The 20,080-nt window shown below is 41.5% G+C and overlaps 1 protein-coding gene across 1 annotated transcript; it reads right to left on the reverse strand.

Annotated features, from left to right (window-relative positions):
• Window positions 1-1,354: 1,354 nt before the first annotated feature.
• LOC106577574 (coronin-1B) lies at window positions 1,355-15,145 on the reverse strand. Its single transcript, XM_014155734.2, has 11 exons — window positions 14,685-15,145; window positions 13,294-13,499; window positions 11,442-11,564; window positions 10,504-10,633; window positions 9,263-9,444; window positions 7,304-7,423; window positions 6,953-7,057; window positions 6,691-6,836; window positions 6,403-6,460; window positions 5,890-6,210; window positions 1,355-3,763 (listed from the first exon to the last, which is right to left on the reverse strand). Exons 2-11 carry the CDS (start codon window positions 13,495-13,497, stop codon window positions 3,641-3,643), a joined length of 1,512 nt encoding a protein of 503 aa, XP_014011209.1. The 5' UTR covers window positions 13,498-13,499; window positions 14,685-15,145; the 3' UTR covers window positions 1,355-3,640.
• Between the last annotated feature and the right edge of the window lie 4,935 nt (window positions 15,146-20,080).

A 20,080-nucleotide genomic window follows, 5' to 3' on the forward strand; every position in this document is an offset into this window, starting at 1 on the left:
TTTATTTTTTTAAATAAAAAAATGGTTGAAATGTATGCGTTCACTACTGTAAGTTGCTCTGGATAAGAGCATCTGCTAAATGACTGTAATGTAAAATAAAGTGGATTAATGTAACTGGACCTACTGATTCTGCTAATAAACACCAACTCTCACAATGCAGCCTAAACATTTGAGTTGCACCAGGTCCCATTTTGTTCTATCCAGACTTACACAAATAATATTTAGACATCTTTAAAAAAAAAAATTAAACAGTCAATGCATAGTTAAAGTTGAGTTTGTTCGCTGAAGTGCAGAACCACACAGCTGACACTGCAGAGCCCAGAAGCAGGAAGTGAATGATGGAACATGGGCAGGTTCAAAAGAAATGCACAGAGCTGATGTGCTTTCAGCCTTGAACCACATCCTGTTATGTGCTCTACTGGCTCGTACAAACACAACACCAGAAGCTACTGGGGAACCATACAGATTCTGTATGTTTAAAACCTACTAACAAATGCACTGTATGATCTCTTAAATGAGTTTTATTTAATTTCAGCAATAATGTTGTGGGAGGACTACACTTGATGGTCCATTTGTAATGCAGAATTTCATTGAGTTCTTTCCAAAGACTCTCATTTTCTTATTTTCGAAGAAGCCCCCTTCTCTGAGGAACCAATCAGAACAGCCTTAGTAACATGCTTGCTTTACCCTGTATGATAACACAAGATAACCACTGTTACACAATGTATCATAAACATTCATGATCTGTGTTTGATATGAAACAAAATAATTGTACTACTGGTTGTAAACACTGAGTGCACAAAACATTAGGGACACCTTCCTAATATTGAGTTGCACCCCCTTTTGCCCTCAGAACAGCCTCAATTCGTCAGGGCATGGACTCTACAAGGTGTCGAAGGCGTTCCACAGGGATGCTGGCTCATGTTGACTCCAATGCTTCCCACAGTTGTTTCAAGTTGGCTGGATGTCCTTTGGGTGATGGACCATTCTTGATACACGGGAAACTGTTGAGAGTGAAAAACCCAGCAGCGTTGCAGTTCTTGACACAGTCAAACCGGTGAGCCTGGCACTTACTACCATACCCCATTCAAAGGGACTTAAATCTTTTGTCTTGCCCATTCACCCTCTGAATGGCACACATTCACAACCCAAGTCTGAAAAATCCTTCTTTAATCGGTCTTCTCCCCTTCATCTAAACTGATTGAAGTGACATCAATAAGGGATCATAGTGTTCACCAGGATTCACGGAAAGAGCAGGTGTCCCTAATGTTTTGTATACTCACTTTTCAATGACAGCTAAGACTTCCTGTCATGTGACCTGAGAGGGTTAATAAGTGGTCATTCTACAACCGCAAAAGAGGAAGGACTGTTTATTGGAAGAGTCGCACAGTGGAGTGTCATTTTCATCCCCTATTGGTTCACAACCACACAAAACATGTGTAGTATGACAGTGCATAAATAAATATTAATCTAGTAAATAAATTAGTAATGTGATGAGCTTGATGTGAACTAGCCTGGTCCCAGACCCATTTGTGCCGTCTCGCCAACTCCTGTGGTCGTTGTCGACAATACAGCCAAAAGCAGATCTGGGATAAGGCTAGATATGAACTGTACCCGAGGGCTGCAAAGCGGTGCAGTATAAACAGCTTACAAATGCAAAAAATCTAAATGTAACACAGTGAACTATTATTTTTCAGTTCCGTCTAACAGTTGAGCATTGTTTGCCCTTTCTTTCCTATCTTCAAATACAAACCACAGCTGCTATATTAGTCTAAGACAGTGGTATTCAAAAATCGGTGTCAAATCGGTGTTCATTATTTGACACATTTTTGGGGGTAAGATTACAGATTATTGTATGGGACAATATACAAACTTTGAGAAAGATAATTTGAAAAATACAATTTTATTGGGTAAATGTATTGTGGATGGTTGTGCATGTAAAAATCATAATGTACAGATTTTAAAGGTTGTTATTAGTTTTCGGGGTAGGGTCGTGAGAAATACTTGCAGAAAAAAAATGGGGTCCCAGCTAAAAAAGTTTGAATACCACTGGTCTAAAACGATTATATTTAGTTCTACTGACTTGGAAAACATCATTCACACAGTAAAAAAAAAACTCATCCTCAAATTTCATTGCAACTTTCTTTAGTTATGTGCCTCATGACACTCATAGAACTGCTATGATTTAAAATGGTATGATATTAAGTTTGTTCTACTCAGAACACATTTTCTGAGGTAACACTTTACTTGAACTCCCTGTTATAAACTGTCATTGGAGTTTACAACACCTTGTGACAAATTATACTGCATGTTGCTAGTCAGTCTGCTTTTGGCTTCACCAAAGGGGGATCATTCACCTAAGACAACTTAAGTTGGAGAGCACAAATTTAGTGTTACCTCTTCGAACGCAAACAATTTAAATACAAATCACACAAGAGATTAACAACATACATGATAGCAATCATTTAAGGTACCTCCAACTCAAGTCCTTCACATCATTTGTAAGAAAAAGCCCCATATCAAAATCAACATTATTTGGATATTGACCAATGTTTTTTCTTTATATGTCGATATAGGCGCCATACAGCACAGTTTCATACAACTTATCCAATCGCAATTAACCAGTGCAGTTTTGTAAACAGTATATATCCATTTTAGCATATACGCTTGTATTGATAATACCAATGGTCTGACTTCATCTCTTCAGCTAATCTAGGGTAAGAGATTCCTATGATGGAATGGAAAAATAATGTATAGATGCACACATGTACAAATGTATAACTACAAATAATAAACTGGAGTATGACGTTTGATATGCATCACGGTTAGCAGCTCTAACTACCCGATTAAACAATCCCTAACGGATTCACAATGTGAGTGCTTCAATGAGCGCAACTGTAAATGATCTGCCTATCTACTTGATAACACTTGTTGAGGGTGTATTCATATTATACAAAATAATGTAGACAGACGTGCCATTTTGTAAATGTGCCAAATTAACATTTGTGCCAGTTGTCATACTGTATGGCATAAGGATTCGTGAGTAGGCTACAATTGAATCCTCATGTCTTAAGTTTTGTAGTGATACACAATATTGGATACTTAAATGTATACACCTTCAAATAGTGTCACCATCAACGCTCCTTAATAAAAAACAGTAACATATCTTACTGCAGTATGGAAGTCCTATGCAGATTATCCCCCTTCATCCTATATCACCACTATCCAACTGAATCAGCATCTAAAGAGTTGCAGGGTGCATCTAAATGGTGTTTCCTTCTGTCCCTGTGTCCTCTCTTCTCGCCTCCTTCTCAAAATGCATTGGAGGAGAAGGTTCGAGGGTAGGAACCTCTGACCTTCTCCAACGCGTTTTGAGGAGGCGAGGAGAGCGGAGGACACGAGGAAATACAATTGAGATTCACCCGCAGAATCCAATTGTTCTCTGTACACCTTCACTATAATAGTTCACCTTATTCTTGACCCCTCTGTGATTCACACAGTTTAGTAACTCAGCTACACTTCACTACATCCTCCCACACACACACAGCTTAAGGTACTGTTGTTGATTCTAGTAAGGCTATGGTCTATGGAGTTTTAGTAAGAACGCCCTTTGGGTGTAGTGGTGACGCCCCTCGGCCAATCAGACGTCCCCGTCCTCGATGCGGGCCAGCTGCCTCTCCAGCAGCTCGATCCTTTGGCCCTGGGCCAAGACCACCGAACGTAGGGCCTTCACCTCCGCTAGCACCTCGCTCAGCACTTCCTCCTGGAGTGGGGAAGAGGGATGGATGGATAGGGCGAGATGGAGGTTAAGAGGGAGAATGTAGTCACATACAGTAGCAGTCAAAAGTTTGGACAGACCTACTCATTCAAGGGTTTTTCGTTATTTGTACTATTTTCTACATTGTAGAATAATAGTAAAGACATCAAAACTATGAAATCATGTAGTAATCAAAAAAAGTGTTAAACAAATCAAAATATATTTTATATTCTTCAAAGTAGCCACCATTTGCACACTCTTAGCATTCTTTAAATCAGCTTCATGAGGTAGTCACCTGGAATGCATTTCAATTAACACGTGTGCCTTGTTAAAAGTTAATTTGTGGAATTTCTTTTCTTCCTAATGCGTTTGAGACAATCAGTTGTGTTGTGACCAGGTAGGTGTGGTATACAGAAGTTAGCCCTATTTGGTAAAAAGTCCATATTATGGCAAGAACAGCTCAAATAAGAAAAGAGAAACAACAGTCCATCATTATGTAACAGTGTAGGTTCCGTCCCTCTCTTCGCCCTAACCCGGGCTCGAACCAGGGACCCTTGCACACATCAACAACTGACACCCCACGAAGCATCGTTACCCATCGCGCCACAAAAGCCGCGGCCCTTGCAACGCAAGGGGAAACCCTACTTCAAGTCTCAGAGCGAGTGACGTCACCGATTGAAACGCTATTTGCGCGCACCACCGCCAACTAACTTGCCATTTCACATCGGTTACAATTACTTTAAGACATGAAGGTCATTCAATACGGAACATTTCAAGAACTTTGAAAGTTTCTTCAAGTGCAGTCGCAAAAACCATCAAGCGCTATGATGAAACTGGCTCTCATGAGGACCGCCACAGGAAAGGAAGACCCAGAGGTACCTCTGCTGCAGAAGTTAACTCAAATTAATTTAACTGCACCTCGATTGCAGCCCAAATAAATGCTTCACAGAGTTCAAGTAACACACATCTCAACATCAACTGTTCAGAGGAGACTGGGTGAATCAGGCCTTCATGGTCGAATTGCTGCAAAGAAACTACTACTAAAGGACACCAATAAGAAGAGAAGACTTGCTTGGGCCAAGAAACACGAGCAATGGACATTAGACCGGTGGAAATCTGTCCTTTGGTCTGATGAGTCCAAATTTGAGCTTTTTGGTTCCAACCGCTGTGTCTTTGTGAGACGCAGAGTAGCTAAACGGATGATCTCCGCATGTGTTGTTCCCACCATGAAGCATGGAGGAGGAGGTGTGATGGTGCTTTGCTGGTGACACTGTCAGTGATTTATTTAGAATTCAAGGCACACTTAAGCAGCATGGCTACCACAGCATTCTGCAGCGATATGCCATCCCATCTGGTTTGCGCTTAGTGGGACTATAATTTGTTTTTCAACAGGACAATGACCCAACATAACTTCCAAGCTGTGTAAGGGCTATTTGACCAAGAAGGAGAGTGATGGAGTGCTGCAACAGATGACCTGGCCTCCACAATCACCTGACCTCAATCCAATTGAGATGGTTTGGGATGAGTTGGACCGCAGAGTGAAGGAAAAGCAGCCAACTAGTGCTAAGCATATGTGGGAACTCCTTTAAGACTGTTGGAAAAGCATTCCTCATAAAGCTGGTTGAGAGAATGCCAAAAGTGTGCAAAGTTGTCATCAAGGCAAAGTTTGGCTACTTTGAAGAATATAAAATATTATTTTATTTGTTTAACACTTTTTTGTTTACTACATGATGCCATGTGTTATTTCATAGTGTTGATGTCTTCACTATTATTCTACAATGTAGAAAATAGTAATAAAGAAAAACCCTTGAATGAGTAGGTGTGTCCAAACTTTTGACTGGTATTGTCCATGATAACATCCTAAATCCACAAGGCACTACACAAGTCTACTCAACACTTTTCTGGCACTTCTATGTCGTACTCATACCTACATCTCTAACCTCTTATTCATACCAAAACGGAAGAAAACAGACCAAAACAGGGAGGGACTACCTGAACTTGACCAATAAGAAACTCTCGCTCTTGTTGCAAAACGTTGTCGGTTACAAAACGTTTTGCTACGGTTTGCACTAGTGAATACACCCCTACTATGCCTACTGCTATACCCACCTACACCCAAACTCCATTCTCACCTCTCTTTTCACCCTATCGGATGCTCCTTCTCCTTGAGTGACCCTCTGCTGCACCACCCCCTCGTTCTCTGGCTCCCTGGTTGTTGCGGTGGGCATGGCAGCCTGCTGGGGGACTGGGGGAGAGTCTGTCCCGGAGCCCTGTGACGACAGCTTGGGCTTGTTGCGGAGGGTGTCCCTGTTCTTGGAGGGGGCGCCCACGTAGCCACCGCTCAGAGAGACCAGCAGGGGCGGCGCATCCTGCCCGGCAATCCAGTCCTCGGCCAGAAGGGAGGGCTCCACGCTGGCCGTGTCCGGGTATAGGTCCCCCTGGAACAGGTCTGACTGAGGTGGCAAGAGAGGGAGGGGGTCACAGGGAGAGCGTTTTAAGTCAAATTCAGTCAAGCTTGACTGGTTCCAATATCCACATTAGCAATGTTCTGGGCATGCTAGTAATTGGGGTTCTAGTATGGCTATTTGAACATAGTCATAAATGAAGAAGGCCTTCTGTTTCAAATTGTGTGCATGGCAGCTTACCTTCCGTGGTACCGTCATAGAAATGGGCTCTACTTTCCTTTCGTGCAGTTTGTAGAACCTGCAATGAGAGAGAGAAAGAGCAAGAGAGAAAAAGAGAAAGAAATAGTGAATGAAAGAATGAAAGACAGTGAATGAATGAATGAAATAAATGATTTACAGTGGGAGGGCATGAAAGAGGGAACGTATTAGGTGGAATTGAGGGGTGAAAAAGAGAGCAAAATACACTGTAAATACACAGAAAAACAAGTCAAGTAATAATCATAAAGACATGCTGAAAAACCTGTTCACCTGGCAATCTCACACTTGTTGACGTCCACGCCCCTCTTGCTGAGAAAGCCTGCTCCTCGCTGGGGCTCTTTACTGCTGTACAGGCTGAGGAAGTGGACATAGGGCGATTCGTCCGTCACCTCAAAGTACCGGATGGTACAGTCCCCCTGAGAGTGATCAACAGATAAACGGGGCTAAACCAAACATCCGGTGGGGAGATCTGATCATATGACACCAGCTGAATTTGTTATTGAAAATGTGGTCAGAAACAGGTGTACTGTACCTTTCCACACAGGTAGACCATGTTGGTGTCAGGGTCATAGTAGGGGAGGAGAACGCCATTACTGGTGTCCATCTCCTGCACTGCCATTGGCTCAGACATATCCCTCTGCAACACACAGATACAATCATTAGAATATCTGGTCACTGTGTGTAGCGAACCCCTCAGTGCTGTGTGAGTTGAGTCAACTGAAAATAAACAGGTTGACCTGACCTGTACTGTCATGATACCTTAGCTCAACACTCTCCTCTACCATACAGTCAGAGCATCATTTCTGAGGCGTCAACGTCCCATACACTCCCATAAGACTCTGCAAAGTCCTGTTAATGACATGTATCCACCTAGCCGCCGTACCGTATCCCACAAGGCTAGCTGCCTCTCGCTCATGCGGCTGAATCCGGTGGTCAGGATCTTCCCGTCGGAGAGGAACACGGCCCTCATGGGCCTGGTGCCGTCATGGACCTTCTCTTTCACCTGAGACACACACACAACATCATCACAGGTGTTATAAGGGAAGGTAGAGTCAATGTCAATAAGTCATCTTATGTACAGCCAGTAGACTGTAGTTAATGTAGACATACAGTGGCTTCGGAAAGTATTCAGACCCCTTGACTTTTTCCACATTGTTACGTTACAGCCTTATTCTAAAATGGATTTAAAAAAATGTTAAATCCTCAGCAATCTAAACACAATACCCAATAGTGACAAAGCGAAAACATGTTTATATAAGTTTTTTGCTAATTAATAAAATTTTTAAAACAAATACCTTATTTACATAAGTATTCAGACTCTTTGTTATGAGACCCCAAATTGAGCTCAGGTGCATCCTGTTTCCATTGATCATCCTTGAGATGTTTCTACAACTTGGAGTCCACCGGTGGTAAAATCAATTGATTGGACATGATTTGGAAAGGCACACAGTTGACAGTGCATGTCAGAGCAAAAACCAAGCCATGAGGTCGAAGGAAATGTCCGTAGAGCTCCGAGACAGGATTGTGTCGAGGCACAGATCTGGGAAAGGGTACCAAAAAATGCCTGCAGCATTGCAGGTCCCCAAGAACACAGTGGCCTCCATCATTCTTAAATGGAAGAAGTTTGAAACCACCAAGACTCTTCCTAGAGCTGGCCGCCAGGACAAACTGAGCAATCGAGGGAGAAGAGCCTTGGTCAGGGAGGTGACCAAGAACCCCATGGTCAGTCTGAGCTCAAGAGTTCCTCTGTGGAGATGGGAGAACCTTCCAGAAGGACAACCATCTCTGCAACACTACACCAATCAGGCCTTTATGGTAGATTGGCCAGCCGGATGCCACGCCTCAGTAAAAGGCACATGACAGCCCGCTTGGAGTTTCTCCAAAAGGCACCTAAAGACTCTCAGACCATGAGAAACAAGATTATCTGGTCTGATGAAACAAGATTTAGTTCTTTGGCCTGAATGTCAAGTGTCATGTCTGGAGGAAACCTGGCACCATCCTTACGGTGAAGCCTGGTGGTGGCAGCATCATGCTGTGGGGGTGTTTTTCAGCGGCAGGGACTGGAAGACTAGTCAGGATCGAGGGAAAGATGAACGTTGCAAAGTACAGAGAGATCCTTGATGAAAACGTGCTCCAGAGCGCTCAGGACCTCAGACTGGGGCGAAGGTTCACCTTCCAAGAGGACAACAACCATAAGCTTTGGGACAAGTCTCTGAATGTCCTTGAGTGGCCCAGCCAGAGCCCGAACCCAATTTATTATCTCTGAAGAGCCTTGAAAATATCTGTGCAGCAACATTCCCCATCCAACCTGACAGATCTTGAGAGGATCTGCAGAGAAGAATGGGAGAAACTCCCCAAATATAGGTGTGCCAAGCTTGAAGCGTCATACCCAAGAAGACTCAAGCCTGTAATTGCTGCCAAGGTGCTTCAACAAAGTACTGAGTAAAGGGTCTGAATACCTATGTAAATGTGATATTTCTTTTTTTGCTTTGTCAATATGGGGTATTTATTGTGTGTAGATTGATGAGAAAAAAAACATTTTAATCCATTTTAGAATAAAGCTGTAACCTAACAAAATGTGGAAAAAGTCAAGGGGTCTGAATACTTTCTGAAGGCACTGTATCAAATATGCTGTATTTACAAGTGCTGATTAGCTGCAGCCAATTTAGCAGGGCAAAGGTCACTTTCTTTCAAAGGAAGGACATTATGTGAACAAGGTGGTGCTTATTTGCTTTGGTCTCCTGTGTGTAATAATAAGGGAAGTTATGGTATTTGGTACTATTAATTTGACTTATTTCAATTAATTTGCATGCGTGTCATTCATGGGCTAGACAGGAAGCACCTTGAGGACGGTCCCCCGTCGCGGGTCGATGACACGCAGCGCCTTGTCCTTGCACACAGTGCAGATGGCACTGCCCTCCCGGTTCCAGCTCACACTGTAGATCAGGTCTGGGTGGGCATCGGCTATCTGGTACACCAGCTCCCCCGTGCCCACGTCCCACACGCACACCAGGTTGTCACAGCCTGAGAGCGAGAATGAGAGAGAGTTGCATCAGTCAAAAACAGTCATGAACACAGAATCTGGGAGAGCACAGACAAAACTAAGTTCACAGAAGAGGGGTTAAAAACGCACGCTACCAAGCTTATTTTACCGAAACGTCGATCTCAATAAAAGTGGTAAAATCATGTGTTTTTTTTAAGAGTTCCCACAATAAATATGTATATGCAAAACATTCAAATAATCAAAAGGATACAGAGAGAGGTAACATCTAAAAATGCAGACATAAACATACAATTACTGGCACAGACTAAACATTCAGACATACCATTCTAAGTAACACAGACGCATACATAGACAAATCAATTGCTTTTAACTTTTGAAACCTTCCGATGCCCTCTTGAAGGATAGTCAGTTTCCCGTTAACCTTAACTACATTCTCCTTTAAACGTGCAGCACATGCTGTTAATTGCAACGCAGGGATACTCAATTCCTGGCTTGCATAATGCATTGGGAATTGAACGGTCTGTCATGGAACACCTCTCCAGTACGTTTAAAGCTGTCCTTCAACTCTCACTGTTTCCCCTGACTGAATACTACATATTCCCTTTCTCTGGAGGTCCAATGTTTAACACATGGGTGACTAGTACTACATGCTACCATGACTCGTGGCCAAGCTATGTCCCAACACTATCAGCATGTCTATTTGCAGTTGTGACTACATTCAACACTTCCCCCTAAAAAAAAACCACATTTCCTCTATCTCAGACTACGGACCTATTAACCATAAAAATCAAAGTCCTAGCATAAGCGGTCTCACATTATCATGACTGGTGGTGACCAACGTGTGTCACAATACTATCAATATGTCTAGTCAACCTTTCCTTGCAGCTTAAAGCACACACATCCACTGACATAGGAGGCATTGCTTATGAATAGTGACCTGGATAGTGCAAACTGGCAGGCAGACATACACTGTTTGAGGTGAAGACATTGTCCTCTGCCATGTGTTGCCACGAACCATCAGTGCAGACGATGTCGCTCTATCTGACGTACGACAATGAGGTGCAGATAGATTAAGTTACCTGCAGTTAGGAGGATATTGAAAGCTGTCGGGTGCCAGGCTAGGATTCCCACTCGTTTACTATGGCCCTCCAGTGTCACCACGGGCTCTGTCATTGGTCCAGTCAGCCCTCCGTCAGGGATTTGCCACACCTTTAATAGACAACACAACCAATAACAACGCTTTGTTACAGAGGTAGAGCATACAGATGACCCTCCCTCCCATCGGCATGCATCTGCTGATCTGCAGCATTTTCAACACAGATATGCCCTCTTGATAGTAGTCATCAGGCCATCATAGAACAGCGCATCTGTTATTTACTCTTTTTAAACACTTATGACTATTCATCCAGCTTTATGCCATCTTACAGCCCATCTCAATCAATGCAAAGGTATGGAACCTTTTCTCATTAACAATAGTGAGCTGCTAAGGGTTGCAAAGCTACCGGTAATTTAGCAAAGTTACCAGAATCTTCAGTAAATTTGGTAATTAATCGATAATCAATGGTAACTTTAGTAATTTATGTCCATGGGTTTCTAGTTGATAGACCAAATGTTTCAAGAGAAAATAGCCTAATTAATGAAAAAAGTACCTAATCAACAATGGCATTATTTTCAATGAACTCTGCAACTAAGATTATTTTTATTTATTTTTTACAACTGCCACCAGTTTGGTGGAAAAACATTTACAACAAAGACATAGTCAAATAAATAAGTGTGTAAAATAATATATATATAAAGGATGTGAAACCCTCATATTCTTCATGATAATTAAAGACACCTGAGAATCTGAAGTATCCAAAAAGGCCACTAGATTTCACCTTATACAATTCCCAAAACAAATATTCTGGTAGTTTACTAGTTAACGTCGAAAGTTTCCAGTAATATACCCTCCCTTTGCAACCCTATAACTGTTTATGTTTCCTTTTTAGAGGGCAGCTACCTTCACATCACCACCTACCTTTACAGTGCAGTCCTCCGAGGCACTGGCGATGACGTTGTCGTCATGGGGACACCACTGGACATCCAGCACTGGAGCTGCGTGTCCACACACTGTGGGTGTGGCCTGGTCAATTCTGCCACTCTGTGGAAAAGAAGCAGGTGGGCATGGTCACCATCATCTGATTAGCACAAAACCCCAGGTCAGTGGTTTTCAACTGGTGGTCTGTTATTTGAAAACAATATCAGTTGGGAGTATCAATGGTGTTATAAGCAATTGTTACTTTTCAACATGCAAATTGTTTATTATAATAATAGGCCTTTAATCTGTTACATTTGTCATAAAATTGAAGGAATAGGATATCAAGATAGGTAGGCACTTTTAGGGTATTGATCCTTATCTTCCATCTGAGAGGTTTGATGCCGTGGTGTAGTGGAGGGTATCCGTAGGTATATGCCATTTTTTTTATTTAACTAGGCAAGTCAGTTAAGAACAAATTCTTATTTACAATGACGGCCTACCCCGACCAAACCCGGACAACGCTGGGCGAATTGTGCGCCGCCCTATGGGACTCCCAATCACGGCCAGACGTGATTCAGCCTGGATTCGAACCAGGGACTGTAGTGTCGCCTCTTGCACTGACATGCAATGCCTTAGACCGCTGCGTCACTCGGGAGCCCATATACCCAGTTATTTTTTAGTGGGCATTGCATATACTCACTTCTTAATCCCCACCGTGCGTATCAAAGTAGTGTAGTAGAGGTATATGCTGTATCAATTAATAAGGCTGATGGAACAAATCAGAATGTTTTGCTTAAAATGTTTATAAACTATAATTTTTTCACATTTTAGGAGCAGCAATGTGCACAGGGCTACAGGCCTACACGCGAATGTTCCAAAATGTAATGTGCGGGAAAACAAAGTTCATGTTTCGCACATGCGAGCGATTTCATGGACAGAGATGGAAACATCCGTTAGAAAATAAAGCGGGGAGATCTAAAGATGCAACAACTATCATGGGTTGCTAATATGAACGGGATGCCGCCTTTGGCTGCGACACAATGAAAGAAAGTTGAAAGAAAACCAACAGAACAGGAGAACGCATATGAGGAAGTGCCTCCATGTTTCTATAATGGGATTTTGGCTATAGGCTCCTTTGAAGCAAAGTAAAACATGGCTCATAACATGAAGTAAAACGTCCAGGTTTCAAACAATTAAGGAACAGGAAAAATATAATGATGCTAATGATGGGCCTAACAGTCTTCTTAATTAAATGTTAACTAGCTACAAAGTAGCCGATGCCTACCTGGCAGAATGATATGATCATTTGCATCAATCAAGTGGCCATTTGTTTTGCAAACTCAATCTCATGTGCTACAGAAATACTGCAAAACAAGCAACAGTGCTAGGTGCCTGTGCACTTTAATTAAAGGGTAACTACAAACTTCAAAAATAAAAATGTTTTCACAGACATCGAACGTGGTCTCCTAAGGTGGTTTAAGCATTTTTATGGACTTAGGACCAACAATTTTGCTGTTTTTCTCTTACAAAAGTGTGACTTTGAGAGCAAAATAATCTCATCTGAAACCTGGACTTAGTTGATTAATTTAAACATAATTTATCGGTTTCAATAGTAGGCCTACTATAAGCCTACTAGCACAGTACAGCTTAGGTTGGCCTGACTGTGAAAGACCCACATGGGATTTATTATTTCAGGTCATTCAGAGTACATGCGACTGTTTCTCAAATAATTTCTCATGCATGGCACCTTTCCTTTGGCCGGGCGGGCTGATTGGAAAATTTGGGGCAAAATTTGAGTGTACCAACTTCTCCAGGAACCCCTGGGTGGATGCTTAATTGGGCTAGCACAAACCTTATTGAGCGGTAGAACTAGGAAGGCCCCTCCTCCACCTGATTCGATGACAACTGCGGTGAATTTGGGGTTCACAGCGCAGAGGGGCCCGTCCCATGTGACACGGGACACTCGGACGTCATCGATGCAGTGCTCTGCCTTCCAAGCCTGGGCGAAGACGTGCCTGAACTTGCTCTGTCTGACCACACCTCTTCGGAACGACATGACTGTGAAGAGAGAAATTGGGAGCGTTCAAGCGGATCACTTTTGTCAATTCGGTGACCAAGGCAAAAGATGTGCCTTTGAACAGTGTATGGTAGTAGGTGCCAAGTGCACCGGTTTGATTGTGTCAAGAACTGCAACACTGCCTGGTTTTTCCCACGTGTATCAAGAATGGTCCACCACCCAAAGGACATCCAGCCAACTTGATAAATGTGGGAAGCATTGGAGTCAACATGGGCTAGGATCCCTGTGGAATGCTTGACACCTTGTAGAGTCCATGCCTCGACAAATTGAAGGGGATACAACTCAATATTTGGAAGATGTTACTAATGTTTGGTATACTCCTTGTATATTGAAATAGTCACATGCAAGTGGTGGTTAAAAAGTATTTAAACTCTGGTGGGGCTAGTTTTGCAAGTCATTACTAAGCCAATGAGTTAATGAAGTGAGCCATGTTCTTTTAAGAACAACCTCAAGCAGGCTACAATCTCAAGAGTCAAGCTTAACTTTTTTTTTTTTTCACCATCAGATCAAAGTACAGGATATGGCACTGACCAACAAACTTGTTTATTCAGTTAATCAGTAACATGTAATGAATGTTAATACTGGAGAGAAGGAAGCAAGTAAACATCAGCCAAATTCCCCCATACTGTGAGTCAGTCTGTTCTAAAAAGAACAGTCAAGGCTGACTGGACAAGAGGGCATGATCCGCCTGCAGTCAAAACACAAGGGGGGACGGGGTAATTCTATAGGCCTATGCAGGGTGATACCACATTCTTTACAGTTGACGCTACAGTATAATCTAATCAAGGGTGTTAACATGTTACATTCTAAAGTAACAAATTGTTTGTAAATTATAATAACATGACGAAACGTTGGCTTGCATCCAAATCATTTGAATGTAGGAATGCCTGTGGGAGTGGCAGGTGTAGTTTCCAAATAGATTATCTGCACAAGGCACATTATTATCAGCATCAACAAGAATTTAAAAGATGGGTCGGAAAATATCCATATAAGGACACAAAATACAATTTAGGGAATGAATGTCACAGACGACAAATAACCTAACGTTAAGTAGCCTACATGATCGAGAAGAGGGTCGATAATGTGTGGTTCTAAGAGATTATGCAAGGTAAATACAATAGCAAAGGTGTTTTACAAAGAGAAGGACATTTTTTCAATTACTATACCTCGATTTCAGACAACCTTTTAATTGGAAAAGATAAAAAGGCTGAAGCTACACCGTGACAAGAGGAAGCCAATAAAATAATCCGCCACCAGCAGTAACTTAATCCTTTGCTATGTTGGAAAGGCGGCTACACAGCCGACCTACTGCGATGGCAGGAAATAATTGTTGTAGATGATTAAACACAGCCAGGTGATTGATGATTAGATCTCAAGAAAAATAAAACACGCGCAGCGCACAATCCCGATGCAAAATTATTACCCACCCAGTTGGTTAAAAATTGCGTATCTGTGATGCAATATTTAACCTGAGCAAGCATGTCAAAAGATTCGTAAATGTAGACGAAGACAAGGGAAAGGTAACCGCGAATGACGGGCGGGCGACCGAAAAGATGCTGACACTACGCACTCCGTTTTGGAATGATTACTGTTTGGAACAGAAATCCAGACTTCCGCCCCTGGCAGGATATAGTGGAGGTAGCCAGAGAGGAAGAGGCGAAACGAGAGGGTTTTCTCCGCTGAAAATCTGTCCACGAAAATAAGACCACGGTAGAGAGGATTTTTTGAATGGAGTTCAATGAGAGAATGTCGAATTTGGTCAACAAAAACATGTATTTCTAATTTCCCACGTGAGGCTTATTTAATGGAATACACGTTTCGTAATGTTCAGGTTGTTACGAATGCACTGATAGAATTGGACGCACGTGACATTTCGGCAACAAAAATACAATAAAATAAACTGTACATCAGCGGTTTGCCTGTATGCGTATCTGCCCTCTCATTGGCTAGAAGGTTCCCACCTGATCTCGTCTCCTCCCGCATGCGTTCCATATTTGAGGATATGCATTTCCATTGTTAGAGCGGTCACTCGAGTATCTTGTCAATATAATAGAAACTCTTTGATGTAGCGTTGTATTCATCGCATTACTAACGATTGGGCTGCTGCGCTTACACAAAGCCCTACTGTACTAACTCAAATGCATATCAAATGGTGGACTTAACGGGTGTGTAAGTGACGTATTCTGTCAACATTTGCATGGCATTACATTATGTCAGCAAAAAAAGCTGTTAAACCATATGAAGCATATCAGGCCATATATGCACAGTTTTTCTTGTCCCTTGTTGTTTTTCAGGTACGAAGAAGGTGTCTGAAATGCATGACAAGTGAAATGATTATGGGTGTGTGACACATTCTGTCTATATTTGCACATATATGAGAACAGCAAAAAAGCTGTGTAACTGACCACGTCAAAAACTGGACATATATGGGTATACATGCAGGGTTGGGTATTTACCAATTTACTAAATGTAATCCGTTACAGTTACTAGTTACCTGTCCGCAATTGTAATCAGTAACGTAACTTTTGGATTACCCAAACTCAGTAACGTAATCTGATTACATTCTGTTACTTTTAGATTACTTTCCCCTTATGAGGCTTTAGAAGGAGACAAAAATGTATGTTACCCAATTGAACGACATCTATTGTCGGATAAATCAATGTTAAAGTTTACATAGCTGGTCATATATGGATGTTAAATGTTACTTTATGGGTTGGTTATGTAGGCTTCTTCTAACCCATCGCTTAATGCTACATATAATAATAATATTAAATTATATCTTTACATAAAAAAACAAAATCTATCAGAATTCCAGTCATTCCAATAAATGTTATACCCCTTGATCTTGAAGAATAGAACTTGGAAATATGGAAGCATATATTGGCCAAATTGTTTTACCTGAGCATGACCCCAAAACTAAGGATTTAGTGGCCAGCCCTACTCAGTATTTTATGATTTTGTTGATATAAAATTTATAAAAAGTATTGTTTTAACCATGTTCTGAGGCTATACAGTGTTTGTTTACATTTTGCAATGTTTACAAACATTGGAGTAAAACAGGCTTATATTTTGGGTTCTCATGGAGTGTGAGACAGCTAAGCTCATGAGGCATTTATATTCTTCAAGAATCAATGGTTATATATAATTTATAAATCCAAAAATGGATGTAGCAACTACAGATTGCCCCTTTAAGTCTATCAAAAGGAGTGTAAGTTTGAGCATGTGTCCATTAGGCCTATGGATTTTTTTTTTTATCAGCATGAATTAGATTGAGCAATAAAAGCCCCACTTTTATTCCACAGGCTTGGATCCGCACCATGCAGCTGTTGCAAGAGCGCATTTTCACTGTCTGTCCACTGGTTTCAAAAATAATGATTGATAGGCAGCCTAAACTTCTGGAATTCAACCATTATTGGGTTCAAATACACATTTAGATTTGTGAACAGACATCAACAACAACCACAATCCGTAAGGCGCAAATAGCTAAATGAGAGAGCGGCAGTGTGATTCACATCAATGCGCTATGTAGATATCATTAAAAAGTGATATCCGTATCGCGGTAGACCACACCACTGCTGTCATTCACAGCGTTTATTCAAATTGGATCATCTTTGGATGCCGACAACAGTCGCACCATTGGAATTCATAGCTTGGAGTGTAGTCCTACAAAAGCATATTCCTGCTCCTTTCACGCGATCCATCAAACACATTTGGTGTGTCATCATAGTGGTCTCTGACTTGTGGTCAGACTCGCTCAGGTGGAAGAAGCTTAAACTTTTTTTATCTTGTGATGAGTAGACATTTAATTCAATTATTTGTTACACTTGAGATTGAGAAATACAATTTTCACATTTTAATATCGCTAAATGATTATGTATTTATTTGTGTGATTATTTGGGTCAAGAAATTATCTTATCCCTTCCAATATCATATCATATGATCATCTTTATGTATTTCTCACCCCTAGAAATATGATTGTAATTCCATGCTCATACTAACCACAAGATGGCGATCATGTCCCACAAAGAGAAATGCGCTACTTAATAATAACTTTGTGGAAAAGGGAGTGAGTAGGACGATAGCACAGCTAAAACGATGAGACAGATATTTCACCGGATGTATAAATGTGAAGCATTCGTTTGGTTTTTCCACTCACTACAAAATCTGGAATATAGAAGCCCAGTGACCGGCAGTAGGAGAAGATGGAACGAGATGGATTTTGGCCGACATTCTGCACATTTTCTTATCGATTAAACAATTAATCTCTATACAGTTTTCGGTTCCCAAAACTAAAATCTGTTATCAAAAGAGTGGACAAAGTTTTGTAGACTTTACCCTTTGCCAACGTTTTAAAAATAGCGTTGTTTAGGAGTGCCAACAAGAATTTAGTTATTGCACACGCGCACTGCACATAGTAGGCGTTCCCTAACGGAAATATGCAAATATTTTCTAGAACGTGCCAATAGGATCTCTCTAGTTTGTGCTGGGCTCTTCCCATCCCCGTTCTGCCCACTATGAATAATTTGTTCCCGGTCTATCTTGGGTTAGTTATAAAAATATTTGATGCAATTAGTAATTGTATCGCGTGCATGGGTTAGTAAATGAAGAGGCTTGACGTAATCGCCCGTGAAGCTCAGTTGGTAGAGCATGGTGCTTGCAGTGGCAGGGTTCTATTCCCACGGGGGACCAGTAGGAAAACACTATTATAAATCTAAGGAAGGAACAAATGTTTTTTGAGAAGAAGTCTTCGCGTGAGAAGTAGTTGTTTCTGGTTATAATAGCTTAACGATATCCAGTACCTAACTTAAGTTCACAAGTCACAAAAACAAGAAAAGTAATAGTAAGACTAAACAACCGTAAAATGTCGTTTGTCACTTGAGCTTGCCCGCTAACCGGCGGTGATGTGTCGGTAGTTAGTACATGGAACATTATAGAGCATCTCTGATTGAAAGCCTAAAGCAGACAAAATAAGTGAGAGGAAGTACATGATAACAGAAGGTCCGTTTTAGTACCTTTCCAACAGCGAGGTGTGTTTGAGCAGGTATAAAACAAGCCTGGACACCCAGTAACTGTCCAGGAGGATTTGTTTAGGCTACTGTTGCATTTAAAACATGAGACCAATGTAGACAAATTACTTAATCCATAAAACTACAGATATTTTATAGAAAATGTGTCTCTCTCACATTTCACCCTTGTGTGGTGTTTGGGACTGTGGGGCCCATTTTAAATGTTTACTAAAATAAAAATTATACAATTGTTTTTTTTCAACCTGAGACTCATTGGCCTTGGCTCATTTTTTGTGAAGAACTTGTAAAATAAGACATTTTCATTTTTCTTGCACTCTTTAGCCTTTGTAGTGTGTGTGTGAAACAACATCTTGCTGGAATACATTATTTTGAACTATCACAATGGCTGACTAATAAAGAGAGTTGCACACTCCATATAAACTCCCAGTAATTTATTGGGTATTTACCAACGTTTCGGCAAAACGTTGGTAAATAACCAATAAATTACTGGGAGTTTTTATATGGAGTGTGCAACTCTCTTTATTAGCCATTAGTCAGCACCTACACGCAAACAAATCTTTCTGGGTGTGCGCCAGCTCATGTTTTCTTATGATATACATTGTAAAAAATTAAGTGTATTCCCACATTCTACCCCAGCCAGGTGAAAATTGGGGGAGGGACACAACAAATAAATATCTTTGCATGTGTGGCTCCTTACCACAATCTGTCAGTATGGCAAAAATGATCTCTGCTCAGATGGCCTTAGAAATCATTTTTGCATAGGGAGAAGCTAGTGTGGAAGGAGTGTCTTCCACTTTGGATGATTAACAATTTTCCCAATGAGGTTCATGTCTGTCAATTCGGAGTCTGACAGTGAGTTGGAAGAAGATGAGATTAACCCTCAGCCAGGCCCCAGGACCAGCCTGTCAACAACTAGCTCATCAGCAGCCTGCAGAAGGAGAAATATGGATGAAAAAAAATGATAAAATTGAATGGTCTTCTTGCCCAAGGAATAAGCCACCCCGTATGGCTGCCAATGTGATAAGGATGCAACCAGGGCTGACGCGGATGGCGGATACTCATGTACAGGACATAGTCTTCTTTTGAACTGTTCATCCCAGACACCATCCAGAAAATCATTCTTAACTAATGGACTGCACTAATTTGGAGGGAAGGTGTGTTTTTGGAGAGAGATGGGAGATTGACCAAACTCATTTACATGCATACTTTGGGGTTCTTATCCTTGCTGGTGCTTTCAGATCCAGTGGAGAATCCACAGAATCCCTGTGGGATGCAGAACTTTTCTGTGCAACAATGTCTCTGGAAAACTTCCACATTATTTCCAGGATTATCTGCTTCTATAACCGAGACACCAGACCAGCTCAGCAGCAGAGAGACAAGCTAGCTGCGATCAGGTCAGAGTGGGACAAGTGGGTGAACCGCCTTACCGTTTTACAACCCTGAACCCAACGTAACTGTTGATGAGCAGCTTATGTCATTTAGGGGCCACTGCCCCTTCAGGCAGTACATACTGTCTAAACACGCAAAATATGGAA

This window comes from Salmo salar, chromosome ssa18, assembly GCF_905237065.1.
Source record: "Salmo salar chromosome ssa18, Ssal_v3.1, whole genome shotgun sequence".
Classification (NCBI taxonomy): Eukaryota; Metazoa; Chordata; class Actinopteri; order Salmoniformes; family Salmonidae; genus Salmo; species Salmo salar.

Bases quoted from the DNA above. Each gene is read 5' to 3' on its own strand.
- LOC106577574 (XM_014155734.2), bottom strand. From the start codon at position 13,497: ATGTCGTTCCGAAGAGGTGTGGTCAGACAGAGCAAGTTCAGGCACGTC. The intron at 10,634-11,441 runs GTAGGTGGTGAT...TGTCTATTAAAG, and splicing joins CGGAGGACTGCACTGTAAAG to GTGTGGCAAATCCCTGACGG. The intron at 9,445-10,503 runs GTAACTTAATCT...TCTCGCTCTCAG, and splicing joins CAATATCCTCCTAACTGCAG to GCTGTGACAACCTGGTGTGC.